We start from the raw sequence: 24,108 nt of genomic DNA, 5'->3' as shown, positions 1-24,108 counted from the left end.
GATTCAGCATGTTTTTAAAAGTATTGCATGCACTACTTTTTTTCTACATTTTAGTGTATTCTGCAGCCCATTCAAATGAATGGGATGCAAAATCTCAGTGCACAGGAACACGCAGGAATGGCACATCAACGTGGCACGTATTCCTGTGTGATTCCAGTGTGAACTGGCCCTCATCTCATTGTCTATGAAACGGTGACAAATGTGTGTTTTTTACACCTTTTCAGCACTTGGAGGTAAAAGAAATAAAACAAAAATTAACCGTCAGCACTTGGAGAGTTAATTTATTTTTATTTATTATTTTCTTTTTTCTTTTTTTTAACTCTTCACAAAAATATAAAAATCCATAGGACTCTCGCAGTCCCCTGCCATGATGTTTTCCATTTCTGACATTAGTCATTCTATCTTTCTGCTTTCTCTATTAGACTCGATGTCTCCAGTCCCGTTTTTTGCAGAGTCGGAATCTCAATTGTATTGCACTGTGTGAAGGTAACTGGTTCTATTTAATTGCATTCTTAGTGTTCAAATTAGGTGTATAAGTGAAATAGGAAAAATGTTTGAAAGCAGTGTTACTATGTACATAGTGGTTGATGAATAGAAACTAAACAAAGTTCTGAAGAAAGGTGCTGCATTTTCTTAAAGCCACCACCAGGTTCTATTATTCATTCCACAGGAAAAAAGCACAAGGAGTTTTCGTAGGCAGCTAGTCAACTTTCCTTAAAGGGTAAGTTCACCTTTGTACACTTTTTTTTCCTTCCAAATTCCAGCAACCCACTGCACCAATTTATTATGTACTTTTTCTGCAAAAATATCTTCTAAAAATAAGCTTTCTATTAAATCTACAGTCACGTAATTTTCTTGTCTTAATCCACGTTTCCATTAGTAATGTCTTTCTTCCTGATCATGACCTTTAGGTCATGACACAGGAAGGGGTTGACCAGCTGATCTCATTAGCACACACCCTGCATCATCCACCCACCCACTCCCAGATGCATGTTTTTTAAATGAAATGCAATAAATCAGTGTTCACCCGTCTCACTAAATACAATCTGATTGCATAGTGTATGGCCATCTTTATACAAGTATATAGAAGGGAGAGGACAGCTGTCAAGCCCGATCACAACTCTGCATAGTGGGAACTCGCATTCCCACATGCGTTTTTTTTTTTAGCGAGGTGGGGAGGCGTTTTGGAGCATTTTCACTCATCGCACATCTGAATGGGATGCCCTACACACAGCAATGGCTTCAAAGAAGCTTCAGTTTTTGTATCAATAATTGGAGCTTGGAGCATTTTATAATGTGATTTTTGTTGCAGCACATTTCTGAAATGCAAGGGAATGCACAGATGTGATTGGAGCCTTGTTGTTCTTGTGTTACTGTACCAATTTCACTTTCAGGCCCATTCACATCTAGCATAGTGGGAGTGCACATTTTGTGTCTCACTTTTCCTGTGACACGCATAGGGCAGCCTGTTGATTTAAATTGGCTGCACTATATGTGGCTTATGGGACATTTTGGTGTTTTGTGGGTTGTGTGTTTTTTTTACTGTGCATTTTGCAGCATTAGCTTCTCATTTTTTCACATGGCAAAATGTGTGTTTGCTTCTGTGTTTGGTGTGCCGTTAACAATTAATGGCACTGAAAGCGAAACTAGTAATTTTAGGTGTAGAAACATGGCTATACACTGATTGTATATTGTGTATTTAGTGAGAAGGGTAATCACTGATTGATCATTTCATTTAAAAAAGGTGCACCTGGGAATGGGTGCATGACGCATTTGTGTGCTAATGAGGTCAACTGGTCAACTCCTTCCTGTGTCATGACCTAAAGTTTGATCAGGAAGAAGACATTACTAATGGAAATGTCTAGAAACGTGGATTACAGGGGAGTTGCTAGGTGGCATAAGGACCAGGGGCTTCAACCCAGAGTCCAAGCCGGAAACGGGGAGGGGGGGGGAATTGGGGGTTGGGTGTTGTACACGACGCAGTTTTTTTTTGGCTGGGCCGTGATGCTGACGGTAGTGACTTACATACACTAACCTATCTACACTGATGGCAGTGACCTACCTACCTGACCTACCTACACTGACAATAGTGACCTACCTACACTCACCTGCCTGACCTACATACACTGGACATATACATACACTAACGGTAGTGTCCTACCTACACTGACCGACCTACCTACGCTGACATTTACCTACACTGACATACCTACACTGACCTACCTACACTGACATACCTACACTGACCTACCTACACTGACATTAACACACACTGACCTACCTACACTGACATTAACACACACTGACATTTACATACACTGACATTAACACACACTGACCTACCTACACTGACATTAACACACACTGACCTACCTACACTGACATTTACATACACTGACCTACCTACTCTGACCTACCTACACTGACATTAACACACACTGACTTACCTACACTGACATTTACATACACTGACCTACCTACACTGACATTAACATCATACACTGACCTGTCTGAGCTGTGGTGTCACAGCAGCCAGTCCTCAGAGGAGGAGCCCAGGAGGAGAGGAGAGCGGCTCGCCCAAGCGCCAAGCGGGGATGTGGCACAGCAGCCTCTTTGTAATTACTGCCTTCTGGAGCCAACAGCGCCTATGATGGATGTCACACGTACCGCTGTCCCGGCATTGGACCAGTGGGACGTCCATCATAGATGTGCAGGCTCTAGAAGGCGGGACCTGCTCTGGCACTCGGCCGCGCTCGGCCGCATTCGGCCGCACTCGGCCACGCTTGGCGGCGCTCGGGATCAGATTGGTCCCGGCGCTCTTGCCTACCCTGCAGAGCTGACACTCAGGGCTATAGGGGGACACATTCGGGGCTTCAGCCCCCCCAGCCACCCCCTGCCGACGCCCCTGGTGGATTAGAACAAGAAAAATAAGTGTCTGTAGATTTAATGAAACGCTTTAATATTTTTGCAAAAAAAAGTACATGAATGCTATATTGGTGCATAGGGGAGCTGGAATTTAGAAATAAAAAAAGTGTACAAAGGTGAACTTACCCTTTAAGATTTCCCTACTACAGCTGTTACACCATGAAGTGTCTGTCTACCCAAAACTTTTATATCATAGTTTTGGATAGAGTGGGAAAGAGAACTCCTGTCAGGTTTTTACTGCTCTCCACAACACCATCATAGAGACTTTTCCTCACTTCCTGTACTGATTATGTTTTACCAGACATGAAATCAGATGAACTCTCCAACAACAACATAGCAATAAAATGTTTTTCTTAAAATGTAATTAAAGGAAGTACTGGATGCCACCTTTTTGATAACTATAAAATTTGTTTAAAAAAAATTGAATTAACCTCTCAGCACCGGCACCTCCCAACCCTGTTAAGAGGTTTATGATGCCGGGAGGTGTTAAGATCACATGATTGCTGTGATTGTCTATCACAGCGGTCATATGGTCTGAAAACTCCTGACTGCAGGGAGCGATCGGGAGCTTTCAGTTAGGCAATGGTAATTGTGCTGGGAGTGCGCAGCGGACATGCTCTCTGGACAGATGTATTGGGGGCAATTTAACTATAATATGCAGCCCCTCGGCAGCAAGGACCAGGCTCTGAGGGGCTGCATATTTGTGTACGGCTGGCGCCAATGGGTTAAAGACAACCCTTTTTTCTAGTTTTGGATAGAGTAGAGAGAGATTAGAACACCTGTAAGTCTGTGCCCCCGTTAAAGAGATTTATCCTCTCTATTTGTCCTGTTTACTGTTAACAACAAATTTTTGGGTTGACACCAGAGCAATAATAGAGGGGAGATCTTCCAATTGGGACACTAGTTCTGGTGACATCTCAGGATTCCACCAGTATGGAGAGATTTCCTTTCACTTCCTGTTTTGGCTATGGGACAGGAAGTGAAGGAAAATCTTCCCTATGGGACACAGGACCATCCTATACTCCCTTTATCCAAACTAAACAAGTTTTGCCTTTAGTTACCCTTTAAAATAGGGGAAGAATAGAAGCCCTGTCAGATATTTTTTTCTGTCTTCATCCCATTTGCAGACTTTGCCTCAGTTCCTGCTTGGTGACTGTTGTAACCAGGAAAGAAAGTGGGGTGGTCTTGCTAATGGCGGCCATACATGGAACAATTTTATATTCAGTTGTATTGTCAATTGATTTATTGTCTGGAAGAATAATACGTTTGAATGATTGAAAACATAATTTGATGTGCCATATACTTAATTATCCTACTGATCTATCTATGATTAGATTTTCCATCTAGATTAGGGGTCTCCAGATTAGGGCCAAATTCAGCACACTGCAACATTTTAATGTGACACTAAAGTCTCATTTGTTTCTTCTTTTAAAAATAACAAACATGTTATACTTACCTGCTTTGTGCAGTGGTTTAGCACAAAGCAGACCCATTCCGCCTCTTCTTGGGTCCCTCATCAGAGCCCCTGGCCCCTCCCTCCTGCCAAGTGCCCCACAGCAAGAAGCTTGCAATGGGGGCATCCGAGCTGGTGCTCTGTGTCCATTCAGACACAGGGCCACAGCTTGGCCCTGCCCCCTTTCTCTCCTCATTAGCTCACTGACTTTGATTGACAGCAGCAGGAGCCAATGGCACCCCGCTGCTGTCTTAGCCTATGAGGAGGGGAGTCCCGGACAGCTGAAATGCTTGTGCTCCATCGCTGGATCGAGATGAGGCTCAGGTAAGTATTAGAGGGGCTGCTGCACACAGAAGGTTTTTTTATCTTAATGCATAGAATGCATTAAGATAAAAAAACCTTCTGACTTTAGAATCACTTTAACCTGCCCTCTGATGTAAGAGGGGACTCGATGGGGGCTATCATGTAAAGGGAACTCTGATGTAAGGGGGACTTTGATGAAGACTCTGATGTAAGGGTGGTCTGATAGGAACTCAAGTTTATTTGGGTATCTTTTGCTTTGTTTTACTGATGCTTATTTCTCTGTTTCTCTAAATACTAAAATTCTAAATTAAAAAAATTTAAAATCCAAGTAAAACTTATTAATTAATTATCTAGTATCTAATTATCAGGGTGTTTTGCTCAAAATCCAATTAGGGCACAGTATAATGTGAACTCATAAAAATAATTGCATAGCAGTTTGCCCTGTGAAAATGCAGGTGCTGGGAGGCTTAGTGACTCCTGCACTGGTTGCTGGTTAAAATCTATAATTGTATTGGCCTCTTCTAGCCACGCTTTAGCTCTTGGCTGATTTAGGTGTGATGTTGATATCAAGCCTTTTGCTGTGGTACCCTTGGTTCTATTTACATAATATGATTCCCTTTATCTATTTACATTTGGAATAATAATTTTTGTAAGCCCATCCAGTATATAAGTGTTTGTTGCCTCCTTGTCTTATTCCCACACCTGCCCCCGAGGTGCTTTTGATACACCCCCCCGACCAAACTTTTGTGCCCTCCCTTGCTTGATGCTGGGCTTTTTTGCTTGCCCCCCCTCACCTCCTGAAGAAACAGGTTATTCCCCCAAAACGTGTTGGGGAATTGAGCAATGGCCTATACACAGAGGAAACCTACCCATTACTCTGAATTAAGAATTGTATACATATGTGTGATTATAAGTTGGTGTCATTTACTCTATGGGAGGCATTTAAGGGAGGTTTGTTATGCACAACATGTTAATATGTTTTTAAGAGTGCAATTTTAAGGTTTTTGTATTAAAATTTATATTTTTTTTATATATATATTGTTGTGTTGGTGCCTCAAAAGTCTATCTTTTTTTCTTTTTTACATTTTGACTATATTATTAGGATGTTGGTGCCTTTGGCAATCTGTCATTTACCTTACCTTCCATGGTACCTTGCTGCCTACAAGCAGTACTTCCTGTACTGACTCGCCTATTCCTCTTGGCACCTCTGCCTCTGTAGTTTAGAAGGCAGCTTCGGTGAAATGTGTGACACAACAGTGCCCATTCAGAGGGCATAGTGACTACGTCACTGACTTCACAGAAGTAAATGTGTGGGGATGTTCCAAAAGTACGTTCTCAAACTTTAAGATTATTCAGATTAATGGGAATAGGCTAGAAATAATCAAAATACAATATGGAAATGTATATATGATTTTATATGTTAGCAATAGATACACTTGATGTGACACAATGATAATGCAAAGTGTGCTGTAATTGAACATTCTATATACTTTACATTTTAAGTCTGTTTCCTCTTTAATAAAGGGATTCTGGCAAGGCTTGCATCTTTGTATTCTCATTGTCTGTATGTCAGCTTCTCTGTCACATGTCTAAATTACCTTTCTGATGTTCACGACAGTCTGTCTAGTTAAACATTCTTTCAGATGTTACTAAGTTTCTTGATTTATTCTGATCGTAACATTATTATGCTTCTTCATAGTAATAACATCAAAGGATCTGCAGAAGCATGGGAATATTTGGGTGTGCCCGGTTTCTGACCATGTCTGCACACGGTTTTTCTTTGTGTAAGTAGCTGTATCAATGCCATGTACAATACTAAATTTAAATGTTGTGATGCATGTGTCCTTTGCTAGAACTTTGGTATTTTAGGTGAATAATTTTGGTAGAATACAAATATTCTTTGCAACATGTCACCCCTTTAGAAACTTAAGCATCATACATATAGACCCCCCACCAAAACACTCCGATGGCGGAGAGTGCTGATTGGGAGCTGGTTGGCAGACCTTGTTCAGTTATTAGCCTTGTGACAGAACGGCCGGCTTCTGTTCGATCTGCTGCCATACACATGGGCCGAATGTTGCTGGTATCTATTGAACTGGCAAATGCCGGACGAAATTAGTAGCCTGTTGTACTAGGCTTTACATATGAAATTAAACAGACTTGATAAATCAGATTCCATCATTGCCTTACCTGCATTTATTTAGCCATATCACAAGTGAAATATTTTACTCTCAGTGATAACAGTAAACAGGATAATTAGACAAGGTGAATCTCCCTAACCGGTACAAGAGTATACACATTTTCAACATTATTCACTTGCAGGATCAGAGATTTTAGAGCAGTGGCATGGTGGAGTAAGAGGAGCAAGTATTGTGCTGGAGTGAAGTCTGGGCTGTTGTTGGTTATGGTTGTTGAAATAATGTTATGGATATTTGGGCAGTACCACTATATCAGCAACAAAGTGCATTCTACTTTGGTACAGAACACACATCATTCAGAAAGTGGGGGTAAGAATGTGTGTACAACAGATGGGTTCTGTACCATCAAGAGCATGCAGTGCCTTGAAAAATTATTCATACACCTTCAGATGTTCTACATTTTGTCATGTTACAACCAAAAACGTAAATGTATTTTATTGGGATTATATGTGATAGACCAACACAAAGTGGCACATACTGTAATTGTGAAGTGGAAGGAAAATAATAAAGTTTTCTAAATTCTTTGCCCATTCTTCTTTGCAAAATAGCTCAAGCTCTGTCAGATTGGATGAAGAGCATATGTGAACAGCAATTTTCAAGTCATGCCACAGATTCTCAGTTGGATTTAGGTCTGGACTTTGATTGGGCCATTCTAACACATGAATATGCTTTGATCTAAACCATTCCATTGTAGCTCTGGCTGTATGTTTAGGGTTGTTGTTGGGGGGAGGATGAGAGAGAGAGTGTGGAATGGGGATGAGAGGGAGAGGATTAGAGAGGGGGGCCCCTAGCATTGTCTACAGTCCCTTCTGTGCACCCCTTGTCCCAGTCTGTGGGTAAGTGTGTACCTCCTTCCATAGACGTTCACGCTGGCCAGCAGCAGACCATTCTTCTGGCTGGTGAAGATGGGGGTGATCTGTTCTATGCTATTAGACCACAGACTGCCCCGAGTAGCCTTCCCTGGCTGCATGCGCCCTTTGCTGGTCCTGGGGCGGGCCCGATCCGCTCGTCCTTTGGTTGCTGTCAGAGCTGGAAGTTGAGACCGGAGACGAGGTTTTGAGGAATCCAACCTCTGCCCTGCCTGGTGTGTTCCTTGGCCAATATGATGCTGTTTGTTCACTAAGGTTCTCTAAAAAAAAACTCTGAGGCCGCGTACACACGCGGGGACTGTTCGCTCAACTTTGTCCGCTGAACAGTGTTTCAGCGGACAGTCCGCTCGTGTGTGGGCTTCAGCGGACAGTTTGACGAACAAAGTTTTTCGGAAATCCCGAAAAACTGTCCGCTGAAACTTGGTTTGAGTGGACAGTCCCCGCGTGTGTAGGCTTGTTCGTCAAACTAAGTTCCGCGCATGCTCAGAAAGAATTTATACGCCGAAGGTTGCATTGCAGTGTATAGGACGTCGTTTTCTAGTCCCGTCGTACGTGCCGTTCACGTCATCGCGCAGGGTTTCAGCGGACTGTTCGTTCGTCGTGTGTGGCCAAGTCCGTCCATGCTAATTTTGAGCGGACTGTCTGCTGAAACTGTTTGACGAACAAAGTTGAGCGAACAGTCCCCGCGTGTGTACGCGGCCTGAGGGCTTCACAGAACAGCTGAGATTTCTACTGAGATTAAATTACACACAGGTGGACTCTATTTACTAATTAGGTGACTTCTGAAGTCAATTGGTTCCACTAGACTTTAGTTAGGGGTATCACAGTAAAGGGGGCTGAATACAAATGCATGCCACAGTTTTCAGATATTTATTTGTAAAAAATTTGGAAAACCATTTATCATTTTCCTTCCACTTCACAAATATGTGCCACTTTGTGCTAGTCCATCACATAAAATCCCAATAAAATATATTTACTTTTTTGATTGCAACATGACAAAATGTGGAACCTTTCTAGGTGTATGTATACGTTTTCAAGGCACTGTAACTTGTAGCATTTAGAGCTTTTATGGATGGTGAGGTTAATGTTACCCTTGTCCATGTCCGTTGGCACGGGAGCTGGCCTTTTCCCCATGCTCCATAGGTTGATTCAGTGTTGGGGAAGGGGTTATGTGCAGCAACCATGTTAGAATACAGGGTGGAGATTAAGGATCCATGCACACTGTCTTAAAAACACTGCTGCTACAGGAGTTTTGTGTTTCGCCTGTAGAAGCAGCTCAATATTATCCTATGTGTCCATGCACTTTAGGACGTCTAGAGGCATATTTTAAGCTCAGTGTTCAGAGGCAGGAAAAAAAACATTCTGGTTTGCGTTTTTGACTGGAGCTTTCTGGCAGAAAAAAATGGTAAACACTCCTAAACACGGCTAAACATGTGTTACAAAAGGTCATGGTAGCTCTGTCACAGAAGATTGAATTCTTGAAGAATTGGTATGCTAGAATTTATGTGTTGCTAGTAGGCTTTTAAGAAGTTTGGGGATGTGCCCAGTTCGAACCTGGGCTCATGGATATAGGTGCGAGAGGGCCTGAAGATAGTAAGGGACTTAAGGATGTTAGATAAGCATTTTAAAGTAGAATCTATGAGGCGGTCTTGCGTAATGTTTACCAATGGGACTGTTTGGTGTGAACCCAGAACATGGATTTGTTCCAGACCTACCCACTCTTTTTATGCAGAATGAATGCTGTAGCTGACTCTCCCAATATTAATTGCATGAGTCTCTAGAAAACCACTTCCCCCTTCATGTTTTGGCAATGTCAGGAGGGCAAAGTTTAATCTAAGAGTAGCATTCCTTGGGGTAAGGTTATTTTAAGTGGAAAAGATTTAGTATAGTTGTTTTTTTAACTGCTTGCTGATTGCCTCACATATGAGTATGAAGGCAGAGCAGCTCTCCTGGGCTAGATCACCTATCACTTAGGGCAGGGGTGTCCAAACTTTTTTCAAAGAGGGCCAGATTTGATGAAGTGAACATGCACGAGGGCCGACCATTTTTCCTGACATTCTTTGAACCATTAAAATTCGGTCTAAGTGTGTTCGTTCGAACACTAATACACGGCCCAACAAGAATTCTCTTGCCTTTGTGTTGAAGAGATGAGCTCGGGCGTGTTATTTGGATATACTGTATTTATTGGTGAATAAGAGGGAAGTTTCAGGAAAAAAACTTACAATTTTAAATAAAAAACTGTAAAGCAAAATAAGGGTCAGTGCCCATCTGCGCGCCCACCATTGCTGGGAATGCAGCCCCCACCATTGCCAGGAATGCAGCCACCATTAGCCAGGAATGCAGCCACCATTACCAGGAATGCAGCCACCATTAGCCAGGAATGCAGCCACCATTGCCAGGATTTCACTCACTATTAGCCAGGAATGCAGCCACCATTGCCAGGATTTCACTCACCATTAGCCAGGAATGCAGCCACCATTAGCCAGGATTTCACATACTATTGCCAGGAATGCAGCCACCATTAGCCAGGAATGCAGCCACCATTAGCCAGGATTTCACTCACTATTAGCCAGGAATGCAGCCACCATTAACCAGGAATGTACTCACCATTAGTCAGGATTTCACTCACCATTAGCCAGGAATGCAGCCACCATTGCCAGGATTTCACTCACCATTAGCCAGGAATGCAGCGACCATTAGCCAGGATTTCACTCACCATTAGCCAGGAATGCAGCCACCATTAGCCAGAATTTCACATACTATTGCCAGGAATGCAGCCACCATTAGCCAGGAATGCAGCCATCATTAGCCAGGATTTCACTCACTATTAGCCAGGAATGCAGCCACCATTGCCAGGATTTCACTCACCATTAGCCAGGAATGCAGCCACCATTAGCCAGGATTTCACTCACCATTAGCCAGGAATGCAGCCACCATTAGCCAGAATTTCACATACTATTGCCAGGAATGCAGCCACCATTAGCCAGGAATGCAGCGATCATTAGCCAGGATTTCACTCACTATTAGCCAGGAATGCAGCCACCATTAGCCAGGATTTCACATACTATTGCCAGGAATGCACCCACCATTGCCAGGAATGCAGCCACCATTAGCCAGGAATGCAGCCACCATTAGCCAGGAATGCAGCCACCATTGCCAGGATTTCACTCACTATTAGCCAGGAATGCAGCCACCATTAGCCAGGATTTCACATACTATTGCCAGGAATGCAGCCACCATTGCCAAGATTTCACTCACTATTAGCCAGGAATGCAGCCACCATTAGCCAGGAATGTACTTACCATTGGCATCAGTGCAGCCTTGGAGGGGACATGGAGGGGGCTAAACGAGCGCCAAAGAACAGGAGAATCTCCTGTTTACACAGCGGCCTCTTTAAGAGAAAGTCCCGCCTCCTTTAATGGACAGAACAGTCGTCCAATAGCGGAGATGGGACTTCTTATTACAGAGGCTGCCGTGTAAACAGGAAATACACCTGTGTGCACAGCGCTCGTACAGCCTCCTATCTCCAATGCAACCAGACTATATATCTTTTGTGGCCCCGGCGCTGGGAGATCGCCGGGGGCCACAAAAGATATATATGTTTAGATTACGAGGCGGGCCGTTCAAAACCGGGCCGCGGGCCGCGATTGGCCCGCGGGCCGGACTTTGGACATGCCTGACTTAGGGGAATGGGGCTTGCATGCGCTGCCTGTGCTGTGATTTTCCACAGCACAAGGCGATCAGCGGGTGCTGGCCAAAGATTGACCGCCGCCATCCGCTGATCTGTGAAGAGTAGGACGGGATAGAGCTCTGTCAATGTAAACAATACAGAGATCTGTCCTGTCAGAGGGGATGTGCCATTTTTTATGCACATGCCTTAGTAAAAACACCTCCCAATAAACACACCAAGCACTGTTAGCCCCTGTACACACGGTCGGAGATTTCCACAACCAAATCCGTCGGATTTTGTCCGTCAGATTTAGTCTGACGGATTGTGTCCGAAACTGTTGCATACACACGGTCGGACTAAGTTGTCGAAAAATCCGATCTTTCAAAACGTGATGACGTAATTTCGTTACGATGGGACTAGATTCAGGCTAGTAGCCAATAGCTTTGATGATCATAAAGGTTTCAGAAAGGTGACTTTTCAATTTTAATCTTGCTCCAAGGAATGAATATGGTAATAAAATCACAAAAAATCTTGGTATATATATATCTACATTGAGAAGTGTGAAGGCCCTTTAATTGGGATCCTCTCTTCTTTGGACGGTACTGTAATGTTTGTTTCTAGTAGGTAGGGAGAGGTGAGTTGATCAGGGAGAGACTTGCAGTCTGTAACAAGATGGAGACTCAGTGTTTTTTCCAGAATTTTGTAATACTGGACCGGTAATCCTTTAGGACTCAAGCTTTTGCTTGGTTTCATTTGTTTCTGTGTCATGGGGACGTGTCATGGAACATAAGTGTAGAGATGTGTTTCTTAATTTGACACAGTGCTCTGTAAGGCTAGAGGAAGCCCACGTGGAAGTGTCCAGTAAGGGACTGAGGAGGATGTTAAAGTTGTCTCCTATTAGCATTCCAGTTTTACGCTGGTGCAGTTTTTCGCACATGGTAGAGTACCCATTTGTAGTTAGAGAAGTACCTGTTAGCAAGAGTAATTGATTTATTTTTTTAGATACCTTTTAAAAAACAAATAAAAACCTTCTCTGTCTACAGTTTTTCAGTTGGAGTATGGGGAATGGAATAAAGGACTACGACCCCTTTAGTTTTGTATTTTGTGTTGGTGGTGTGGACACCATGAACAATCTGTAGTTTCATAATCTAGGAATTGAGTCACTTTTGAAGTGAGTTTCCTGCAGAAAAAAAAAACATTTAGTGCTTTCTCTTGTGAAGTTCATGTAGAGTTTGGGACTTTTAACCCAGAGTATTGAGTCCTTTTGTGATGAGAGAGTAGTTTTGTTACTGTAAGGAGACACCTTAGAGACTGGCATGGGCAGGTCGACAAACCCAAGCTAATGACCTTCCAGGGGATCACATATTTTTCTTGTGAAGCAGGAGATACTGCACACCGTGTATTCATGAAACATAAACCTATCCAACATAAATACATAAAACAAGCAAAACAAGATATTTCACTCTATTATTTGCTATGGCACATGCAAAGAGGGACCAATTGCACCTGCAGAGAATGAACATTTTCAATATTTCTACATTACCATCTGCAATATGTTATTATTTCATTGTTCCCCTTTAAGAGCATTGGGATAGTGAGCAATGAAATTTGCGTTCTATTGCATAATTTTATGTAACAGGGCTGCAGATACTATCAGTAAAAAGCAGAAACAGGGAACTGAAGTATCAGAAAAAGCCCCATGAGGATACTTGTTTCCGCCCCCCACACACCACAGTTTGAAGCTAAATTGACACTGTGTAGTGTGAACAGGTTTTCAAGCAAGTGGGAATTTCTCATGTCATCTATGCTAAATGTTACATGTGAGATTTACGAATTTCACATCAAGTCAACCGCAGCTGTATACAAATATTATACTAATGTTCATGTGTGAGGAACTCTCATGCATGTCATGAAGACAAGGTTACGCTTCTCATTGAAATAGACCAGCCAATTGCTGTGAAGCAGCTTTTCACGGTATGTAAATTAGACAGTGGCTGGGACATCCCAGGTGGTAATGGCCACAGAGTGGGTGGTGGAAAGGGTTCTGACAGCCACAAAAGTACATATAGGCCCTGAGGGTGAGAGCTAGAGAAGCATAATTTTCAATAAAATATATAACATACAATTTAAGTTGCCAATTGCTATCACAAGATGAGATGCTTTGAGATTCCTCTTGTTAGGGGTTTGGGAAAGCGGTGCAGGCACCCTCACCTAGGAAAACATTATATTTATGTATATATATTGTGTGCTATGTGGGTCGCTGCTGCCCTTAAATAGAGAACAAATATATGTATACACCATACAGTAAATCAGTAAAAAAAAGGGCTGCGCTTACCCCTATAACTATCAAGTACTGTAACAAGTGTAAATCATAAATTATTATGAGTTATACGTGCCTAGTCATAAACCACACAATCATTTACATGTGCTATCATAAAGTAAGTCATAAAAGTTGCATATAAAAAAAACTACATATACAAAAGTCCATCCAGATCTTCAAAGTGCTTCTGTGTATAAATATAAACCAATGACTGTTCTTTTAAATACTGTAAGGGATCAGGGGGTGACAAGCTGGTTCAGAAAGTTCCATCAACTTAAAAGGCTTTATTCAGCAAAAAGCAACAGAAAATTCACAAGTTTTGTCTTTATACGCAGTTCAAACAACACAAAAACTCTTCTTAGCAGTATAAGACAGTCCTTTCAAATAATGCTCCGCATCCCAGCCACTGAGCCGCAGCATATAACATAGCAAAGTCCCAGTTGAGGCAAGCTCACCCAGCAGGATCAAGTCATAGGTAACAGGGGTCCTTCCAGCTTCAAGCTCCTCTCTGCTTTGATAGCATAACAGCCATCTCTCTCCAAAACACACTTCTCCCCGCTGACATTCTCAACTCAGCTGGCAATAAGCAGGTCTGAAGGTGAATTACCTGCCCTCTTCAATCAACCCCTTCTAATCCCTGCCCCAGGCTGACTCTCCATATATCCACCCCCCCTCCCCCCCGTTAAAGGTCTGGGGCTGGACAATTTATACCACAATGGCCATAGGCCTGGGAAAGGGCATCTTTTTTTTCCCAAATGCACGCGCCCAGATCTATGCCCCTTTTCTACTCTGAATCCACATAATTTCTAGCCTGGATTGCTGCTGTAAACCTATCATAGTAATTTTTATCTGTTTCCATAAGGCGGTACACTTCCTGGTACTCCTCTTTGAGGAGCGGTTGCACCAATTCAGCCCAGCGGCTTCTGGGCCACCCTTTAAACAATGCCATGTTTTCAAATTCAGCCAGGCAGTCCTCAATGTGGTCGTCTGGTAGCATCAGCTGTAAAAAGTCACCAGCATGGATTCTATCTTCGTTACCATTGAGAGCAGTGCCAACCTTTCCTACTATCTCAGAGGGTACCTGTCCCTCCGTCAGACACCTGCTCTCCACAGTAGGCTCAACCACTAGCACTTGATCCCCAGGTTTAGACTCTCTGACCCTGGCAGACCAGTTGGCAACCCCCCTCTGGGTCCTCGTTAATGGCTTATGCCCATGTTTAAGCACTTTGCAATTTTTGGATACCCTGTAGCATAGTGTGTGATGCACAGCAACTCGGGGAGAGCGCATATCTTCCGCAGGATCCTGTGGCTCACCACTCAATGATGTGACCTGTTCCCTGGTGGGGATCAAAGGGGAGTCCTTCCTCTGAGCAGTAAAGAAGTCACTTTGGGAACCCCCAAGATATGACAAGTCAGGCCCAGAGGAAGAACTCTCTGCCTCCCATCCTTCAAACACCTCCAGGGGATCTAGGTCAGCTCCTGCAGGTTCACACATCTGACAGATTTCTTTACTGTTTACCTCCTGCAACACAGTATTTAATACTTCACATGGGGGTTTCTCCTTTCTAGGGGAGGCCCCTGAACAAAGTCCCAAAATAGGGGGCAGTCTCGCCCAATTAGAAAATCATGGGGTAACCCCGGGATCACCCCAACTCTCAGTGTAGCAGTTCCTGCAGTTGTGCACAGGGTTACATGGGCCATTGGATAGTCCTTGAGAACCCATGTACAGAGACCACTCCAATCTTTTTCCTGGGTATTAGATTTCCCTGAAACCTGTTCGATCGGAGCAGGGTAATCCCACTCCCCAAGTCAAGAAGTGCTATAACCTCCTGCTCATTAATCCGCACCACACTCTCAAATGGGCTTCGATTTTTCATGAGACCAGTGGCAAAAGCAAACATAGAGCCATGTCGAGCCATGTCACATTCCATTAGTTCCTCCCGCCTTGGACACTGGGCCGCCATATGACCCAGTTGTTGGCAGGACCAACAATGAAGGTCACGGGGTTCCCCTTCTCCTTGCCGACTCTCAGGAAGGTTTTACTTAAGGGTGCTCCTAGAGGGAGTGTCAGGCACCCAAGCAGACACCATGCGTTCAACCGGTGCCATCTTGTCACTCAAATGTACTTCCTTAGAACGGGCCAGCTCTCCGTTAATAGACTCTCCTGGACACTTTCTGCACAACTGTAGTGCTTGACAGCAGCCGCCATCTCATCGAGGGACTGAGGCTCAGACTGAGCCACCCATCAGTGCAGCTCCTTAAGAAGACTCTGAAAAAAGCAATCCAGTGCAACTCGCTCTACAATCTGAGTGGTGGTCTTCTCCTCTGGTTTCAGCCAATCCTGGAACAGGTGCATTAGACAATACAGTTGTGCATGGGCAAGCTTAGCTCTGTCAAAGCACCAGACATGAACACGGTTTGCCCCCAGCCTGGCTAGGATTTCTGCCTTAAGCAGTTTATAGTCCCGTACTGATTCAGCGGCCAAATCACAATAGGCCTGTTGAGGATATGCAGTCAGGAAAGGAGCCAGCGCATCTGCCCAGTCTTTCTCAGGGAGACCTTACCTTGTTGAAATCCTTTCAAACATTGCCATGTAAGCTTCCACATTATCTGTGGCTGTCATCTTTTGCATAGTCTGCTGCACTGCCTTCCGGAGGTCACTCTTTACAGCGGGATCACCTTTCATAATTTCAGCCTGCTGGGTCAAAGCCTTTTGCAGTCCTGCTAGCTTTTCAACTAGTAAGCTGTTTGTTTTCTGTTGCACATCGACTGCCTGGGCATTAGCCATTGCTATTTTTTTTTTTTGAAAACTGACATTTTATTGAAATTTCAAGTGAAACAAAGAAATCAAGGAAGGAATAATAAGGCACAGGCAATAAAAGTAAGCGGTCACAGACCACAGTAAGCAAAGGCAGAGAATACAACATTGCATCAACACATGCATTTCAGTACAATGACACTCCGTTACCGGGAGAGTTAGATTCCAGCATCCTGCCTCCAATCAAGTAAACAAACCTGTCCGTGACCAAAAAAAAGGGGAAAAGGAAGGGAGCTCAAAGAGAAAGAAGGAAAATAGGAAAGGCGAACAAGAACACGGAGAATCGTGCGAACAGCCCAAGAGTGGGAGAGAAAAGGTGTAGAGTAGATAAAGAAGAAGAAAGAAATGAAAAGGGAAGTAAAAGAAAGAAAAGTAAAGCAAAGGACGCCTCTACGATCCACCGACCCCACGCCCCCTCCCCCTCCCCCCTCAGAAGGCGGAAGCCTCCATCTTATCCCAAAGATCCCAAACCTTGTTATGTTTGTCAAGCGTGTTATTTAGGGAAGCTGTAAGATATTCCATACGCCTGACGTCTCTAATTCTAGTGTGTAACTCAACTAGTGAAGGGATCTCCTGTTTCTTCCATTTAAGGGCAATTAGGCAACGCCCAGCCGTCAGCACATGGGCTAACAGGAGTTGGGAGGATCGGGAGAACGTAGCAGGAGGGAGGCCCAGGAGGAACAGCTTGGGGTCTAACGGTATTTGTGCTTCAAAAATGGTATATAATAAGGCCCTAACCATTTCCCAATAGGGGACAACTCGAGGACAAGTCCAGTAAATATGGAACAGCGTCCCGACTGCACTACGGCAGCGCCAACAGCGGGGGTCCGCGGTGGGGTAAATAGAATGGAGCAGGGACGGAGTTTGATACCAATGCAGCATAACCTTGTATTGATTTTCCTTATATAAAGTACAAACGGAGCTTTTAGCTGCACGCGACCAGACCCGCTGCCACGTCTCCAAGGGCACGGCCTCCCCCAAGTCCCTGTCCCATTTATCCATATACGCGTGCCGCGGACCCGTCAGGGAGGAATCCGCTATTAAAATTTGGTAAGTACGTGAGATCATGCCCTTCGGAGACGAGCCCTCCAGGCATATCTTTTCAAACTCAGTTAAAGGGGAGAATTGTAGGGTCTGTGTAAAAGATTGGGCGAAATGGCGGATCTGCAGATAGCTATAGAATGCTTGTTTAGGTAAATCAAATAAATCCTTCAATTCCTGGAATGATCTAAGTAACTTAGTCCTGGTGTCCACCAGCTGACCAAAACGAAAGAGACCTCTGCTAAACCAAGGTTGGGACATTCGAGACGTCAGACTATCCGGAACAGTGGGAGTAAACAAGAAAGAGGTGGCCAGGGAGGTTGGGGAAGACAGCGGATATACTTTTTTGGAGCGGAGCCATAAAGTGCGAACCAGTGCTATCGGTCCCAATAATTGATACTTACTAAGGCTAATTTCCGTGCTCCACAGCATGGAATTAGGATGCGTAGGGGCCAACCACAGCTTCTCGATTTGGGACCAGCGGTTATAGGCGTGTAGCGTACACCACGAAGCTATCGGTCTAAGTTGGGCCGCTAAATAATATTTGGTTACATTGGGGAAGGCTAGACCCCCCTGATAGCGTGGGGCAAATAATACAGACCGTGCTATCCGGTGCCTTCCATAGTTCCAAAAAAAAACGGATAAGGTCACCTTGGAGCGACCTAAGGTGCGCCAGAGGGATAGGTATGGGTAGAGTCTCGTAGAGGTAGAGAAGCCTAGGGAGGATGGTCATCTTAATGGTCGCTAACCTGCCAAAGAGGGACAGTTTTAGTAATTTCCATTTGGCCAGGGACGCCCTAATGTCCTTGAAAAGTTGGGGGAAATTAGCTTTATATAGAGTCTCATAGGTCGGAGTAAGATGTACCCCCAGATATTTTAGAGAGGATGTCTTCCAAGCGTAGTGAAAGGAGTGAGACAGGGTGGACAAAGTCCCCGGGGCCATATTAAGGGGAAGGGCTTCCGTCTTCGAATTATTGATTTTGTAGCCTGAGAGAAGGCTGTAAGCATCTAATTCCTTATGGAGATTCGGCAGGGAAATATGTGGCTGAGTCAAGGATAGGAGGACATCATCCGCAAACAGGGACACTTTAAAGTCCCTGGTCCGGACCGGGATGCCATGAATGTTCGGATTTAGCCTTATATGGGCAGCAAGGGGTTCGATGCACAGGGCATACAAGAGAGGGGATAGAGGGCATCCCTGCTGAGTTCCATTGGTGATAGGTAGCGCGGGAGAGAGGGCAAACTGGGTCCTAACCAGGGTCAGTGGGGACGAGTAGAGGTGGGAGATAGCCTGTAGGAAAGGACCGTCCACCCCCGCCCTCCGGAGCGTGGCGAACAGGAAGGGCCAGCCTAGCCTATCGAAGGCCTTTTCAGCATCCAAACTAAGGAGTAATGCTTCCGTATTGTTCCTGTTCGCCACCTCCACGAGGTCAATCACTCTCCTGGTATTATCCCCTGCCTGACGACCAGGGATGAACCCCACCTGGTCCCTATGGATCAATGAGGGCATAAAAGCATTCAGTCTGTTGGCCAATAACTTAGTAAAAAATTTTAAATCCGAATTTAGGAGAGCTATTGGCCTATAATTAGAGCACAGAGTGTGGTCTTTCCCAGGTTTGGGAAGCACGGTCAGGAAGGACGTTTGCATATCCCTCGGGATGGTCGTCGTGCACATGAAGGCATTAAATAGCGAAGTAAGTCGGGGAAGCAGGATCGGCAGAAAAGATTTGTAGTAAAGGTAAGGTAGGCCATCAGGCCCAGGGGCCTTGTTGTTAGGGAGGGCTTTAATTATGTCCTCTACTTCCTCATCTACAACTGGAGAGTTAAGGCTAGTTAGAGCCGTGGGGGAGAGTCTTGGGAGGTCACAGTCCGACAGATATTCGTCAATTGCTTGGGCCAAAGCGGGTGTGGGAGGGTTATGGGGAACACTCGGGTCGTTGTAAAGGGCGGAATAATAATCATGGAAAAGTTGGATGATTTTAGAAGGGTGTGATTGTAAAGTGCCGGTCGCATCTTTGATGGAGACGGGTGAGGTGCCCGCAGTCCTCTCACGAAGTTGCCTTGCTAAAAGTGTATGGGATTTGTTAGCTTTATCATAGAAAGTTTGTCTCAGACGAAGAAGAGCCTTCTCCGTCTTCCCAACCTCTAGGTCCCGTAAGCTCGCCCTGGTGCTCACCAAAGCCTTAAGCGTGTGATCTGGCCTCCAGATCATGTAACCTGCTGAGCAGAAGCTGTCTCGCCTTGTTCGCATTCCGCTTCATGGCCGTAGATAGTGCAATACACTGACCTCTAAACACAGCCTTGTGGCCCTCCCACACCGAGGTCAGAGACACCTCAGGAGAGGTATTTTCGGCAAAGTAGAGCCGCAGAGTACTCTCCAATTCAGACCTGGAGGGATCGTGTTTAAGTAAAAATTCATTAAGCCGCCAGTGGCAAGCACGGGAGGAGCCTGGGGCAAGGGCCAGTGATAGAGTAATTGGCGCATGATCCGACCACGAAATCGCTTGAATGTCTGAACTTGTGCATGTGCGGAGCGTGGGGGCGTTTACAAAGAAATGATCAATGCGGGAGTGGGACTGGTGAGGGTGAGAATAAAACGTGAACTGTTTAGCGGAGGGGTACATCGTGCGCCACGCGTCAAACAGGGCATACTTTCTGGTCAGCTGGCGGAACGAGGTGGATTTCCTATCATCCATACCACCGGCCCTCCCCGAGGTAACTGAAAGCCTATCCAATGTCGGAGAAAAGGCCACGTTGAAGTCCCCTCCAACCACCAAAAATTGGTGGGGCGAGGAGTACAATCGTTTAAACACTTTGGAGAGGAAGGGAACCTGGTTGGTGTTGGGCGCATAAACATTGCATAAAGTTAGGTTGGACCCCTTCCACGCGCCTCGCAAAATAAGATAGTGACCCAGTGGATCTACATATTGTGAATGTAATTGGAAGGGGGAACCTTGTTTAAAAAGAATTGCTACGCCAGCCCGTTTGTGTGTGTTAGAGGCAAGATATGTCTGTGGGAAGTGTCTGTGGGCAAACGACAAGGTGCCTGACTTCAGGAGGTGAGTCTCCTGGACAAAGATAATGTCCGCCTTTGAGCGCTTGAACTCACCATTGCTAATTTTTTAATTAGCTCCTTCATGGCTTGTTCTGAAGATTTCACAGCCTGTGCAGCTTTCACCCAGGACATGTGATTGGCCTGTACCCCTCAAACTGCCCAATGCATAGCTCCACCAATTTGTAAGGGATCAGGGGGTGACAAGCCGGCTCTGACAATTCAGTCAACTTAAAAGGGTTTATTCAGCAAAAAGAAACAGAAAATTGACAAGCTTTGTCTTTATAGGCAGTTCAAACAACACAAAAACTCTTCTAAAGCCGCGTACACACGGGCGGACTGTCTGGCCAACTAAGTCCATCAGACAATCCGACGGACAGTCCGTCCTACTTTCGAATGAAAGGACTTGACCACACACGATGAACAAACAGTCCGTTGAAAGCTTGCGCGATGACGTGTACAGCACGTACGACGGGACTAGAAATAGGACGTCCAATACACAGCAATGCAACCTTCCGACGTGTAAATCCTTTCTGAGCATGCGCCATACTTAGTCCGTCCAACTAGCCTACTGACGAGCGGACTGTCCGCTGAAACCAAAGTTGGACAGACAATATTACGGAAATTCCGAAATACTTAGTCCGCCAGACTGCACGCTGAAAAAGTCCGCTGAAGCCCACACACGAGCGGACTGTCCGCTGAAAAGTGTTTCGGCGGACTAAGTTGGACAGACAGTCCGCCCGTGTGTATGCGGCTTTAGCCGTATAAGACAGGCCTTTTAAATAATGCTCAGTATCCCAGCCACAGCATATAACATAGAAAAGTCCCAGTTCAAACAAGCTCACCCAGCAGGATCAAGTCATAGGTAACAGGGGTCCTTCCAGCTTCAAGCTCCTCTCAGCTTTGATAGCTCAACAGCCATCTCTCTCCAAACACACTTCTCCCCTCTGACATTTTCAACTCAGCTGGCAATAAGCAGGTCTGAAGGGGAAGTACCTGCCCTCTTCAATTTACCCCTTCTAAACCCTGCCCCAGGCTGACTCTCCACAATACGTTTCCCAAAATAAAGTGCCTTGTGTGTTCAATAAATCACCACCGCGCTCCACCTTCTGTGCTCCCACCAGCGTATGCACTCACCCGCAAATGTTGACCCCCTGAGCTTACGCTGAGGTGGGTCACATAAGCATACACTTTACCGCTGTTCAGATAGCCTCGGTCCACTCACCCATATAATCAAGAGAAAAAAACATAGGAAAGATCATGGCATAAGTCCTCTAGTTTATTAAAACTCATTCAAAACATAAAAAATATTGCACTCACAAATGAATGTGCTTGCCCAGCATCAAGGATATTGTGCCAGTGCTCGTAATGCAGCACCGCCACTTTGGTACAATCCAGAGCCGGCGTGTGCCCCAATTCATGGAAGTGATGTTGTGCTGTAAGGCTCCGCCCCTATGCATTTCATCATCAAAAGATGTCCTCGGGAGGCACCTGATTAATGATGAAATGCATAGTGGTGGGGACTTTGAACACAATGTCCCTTCCCATAGTTGCAGGAAAGAAAAGCGCACCATTTATGACCTGCCTAAATGAGGTTCAGTTATTAAAGTGGTAGTAAATCACTGAACAATAAAAAAAACCCAACAAAGCAATAGCATACTGCATTGCATACTAGCACATTATGAAATACTAACCTTAAATTGAAGCCCCCGCAGCAACGTCCAGTCACCGCTGAGGGGGCTGACATGTTTCATCGGCATCTCTTCCCGGTTTGCGGGCTTCAGCGATGTGAGTGGCTGGAGCCGCAATAATGTTACTCCAGCAATTGCGTGCAAGAGCCATCTGTTCCAGAAAGGAGCTCTGAAGTTTTGGCACAACACGCCGGACCTTCAAAGCGCATGCGCTGCTGACGTCACCGGCTGCATGCAGGGTCAATATCTCCTAAACCATGTAGGTTTAGGATATATTAGTTTTACCTACAGGTAAGCCTTATTATAGGCTTACCTGTAGGTAAAAATCACCAAGCGGGCAATACAACTGCTTTAAGCTGTGGAAAACTGTTCCTATAGTACATTATGCATACATTTTTTTAACAGATTACCTGAAAGGATTTGACCATGCTCTTGACTGTAAAAGTAATCATTGTGTCAGCTGAGATGAAGATTTTAGAAAACTCCTGCCCACTATGACTTTTAAAAGTCTATGTACAACTGTTTTTTAATACATACAATTGTACAACTCTTGAACTCTCCCTTTAAATTAAAAAATGTTATGTCAATAAGGGTATAGGAACAAGGGGCTTAACTGCTCATCATTTGCGTTTAGCAGTTAATATTCTGATCTAAGAATTTTTCTCATTAGAAATTCCAAAATACGTATCCCACAGCAAGCAGGCAGTTATCAGATTACTGTTGTCAGATGGCTTTAAAGATGAATTCTGATTGGCTGTTAAAGGTTTGTTTTATTTATATATTACCATTGCCCCTTGCACGGTCCGCCTGAATATGCAAACTGTGTTGTATAATATATGATTACCATTTGTGCTGCACTCAATTTACTGTTCCAATTCTAAAAATGCCTTTCTCATTAAAGGTATGAAGATGGCCAGGTGGGGGATGCCAACATTAACACTCAGGACCCCAAGATCCAAAAGGAGATCATGAGAGTGATTGGAACCCAGGTGTACAGCGGATGAGGGATATTAACCTCAGGATTATAGCTGCTACTGAGGGGAACAGTCTGTCCTCTCTAGGACCAAGATCATGGGGCAAATGTTGGTCTCTTTCTTGCTTCACATGAAGGAGATTGGGCACCCTCTGTGACCCTCTTTGATGTGGAGATGAGGGTCTTGCACTGATCAGGCTCTCCAGGATACAGTAAGATATTTTTCTGTGTGGAGATGTCATGGAACTGGAACAATTACCTGAAATATACAGACTCTGCCCTGTGACAGTGCTATCCCCTTCCCTCGCTTTATCCCTACTCTGAACATTTCTCATTTACAACTCTTTGTTTAACAAAAAGAAAATCAAAAAGGTTAAAAATAATAAAATAAAAAACATGAAAATTTTATTTGGAGTTGATTCCTTTATTTGACTAATGAAAGTGAAATGAGTATGGAAAACTTTTCATCTGGATCATACAGGCAATATTAAAGGTAATTTCATGCCACGCATTACTGGTTGGGCAGACCATCATTAATTTAATCGTACATCAGGGGACACAGAGCCATAGTAAATACTATGTGGGTCATAGTCCACCTTCGGGCACACCCTAAACAGGAAGTTGCCTCCCTATATAACCCCCACCCATACCGGGAGTATCTCAGTTTTTTCGCCAGTGTCTAAGGTGTTGGTCACGAGTGAAGATGTGCTGTGCTGAGCTCCACTGAAGCAATCCTTAATGGGGCTAACTATGCAGCCGGATCCATTCAAAGTGTCTTTTTTTTGGGCCAAATTG

At 44.5% G+C, this 24,108-nt stretch overlaps 1 protein-coding gene across 5 annotated transcripts in view; it reads left to right on the top strand.

Annotated features, from left to right (window-relative positions):
* The window catches only part of PARP6 (poly(ADP-ribose) polymerase family member 6), a 127,371-nt gene extending 103,650 nt beyond the window's left edge, over positions 1-23,721 (top strand). For all 5 annotated transcript variants that reach the window (XM_077472469.1, XM_077472467.1, XM_077472466.1 and 2 more), the window contains 3 exons: positions 423-486; positions 6,381-6,465; positions 23,242-23,721. In XM_077472469.1, the coding sequence (XP_077328595.1) occupies positions 423-486; positions 6,381-6,465; positions 23,242-23,344 (252 nt within the window). In that variant the 3' untranslated portion in view covers positions 23,345-23,721. The remainder of the gene's footprint in view (positions 1-422; positions 487-6,380; positions 6,466-23,241) is intronic.
* Positions 23,722-24,108: the final 387 nt, after the last annotated feature.

This window comes from Lithobates pipiens, unplaced genomic scaffold (genome assembly GCF_037356315.1).
Source record: "Lithobates pipiens isolate NorthernLeopardFrog02 unplaced genomic scaffold, aLitPip1_a1.2 Scaffold_8, whole genome shotgun sequence".
NCBI lineage: Eukaryota > Metazoa > Chordata > Amphibia > Anura > Ranidae > Lithobates > Lithobates pipiens.
Note: the sequence above shows the minus strand (reverse complement) of the source record. Positions and strands in the feature narration are given on the sequence as shown.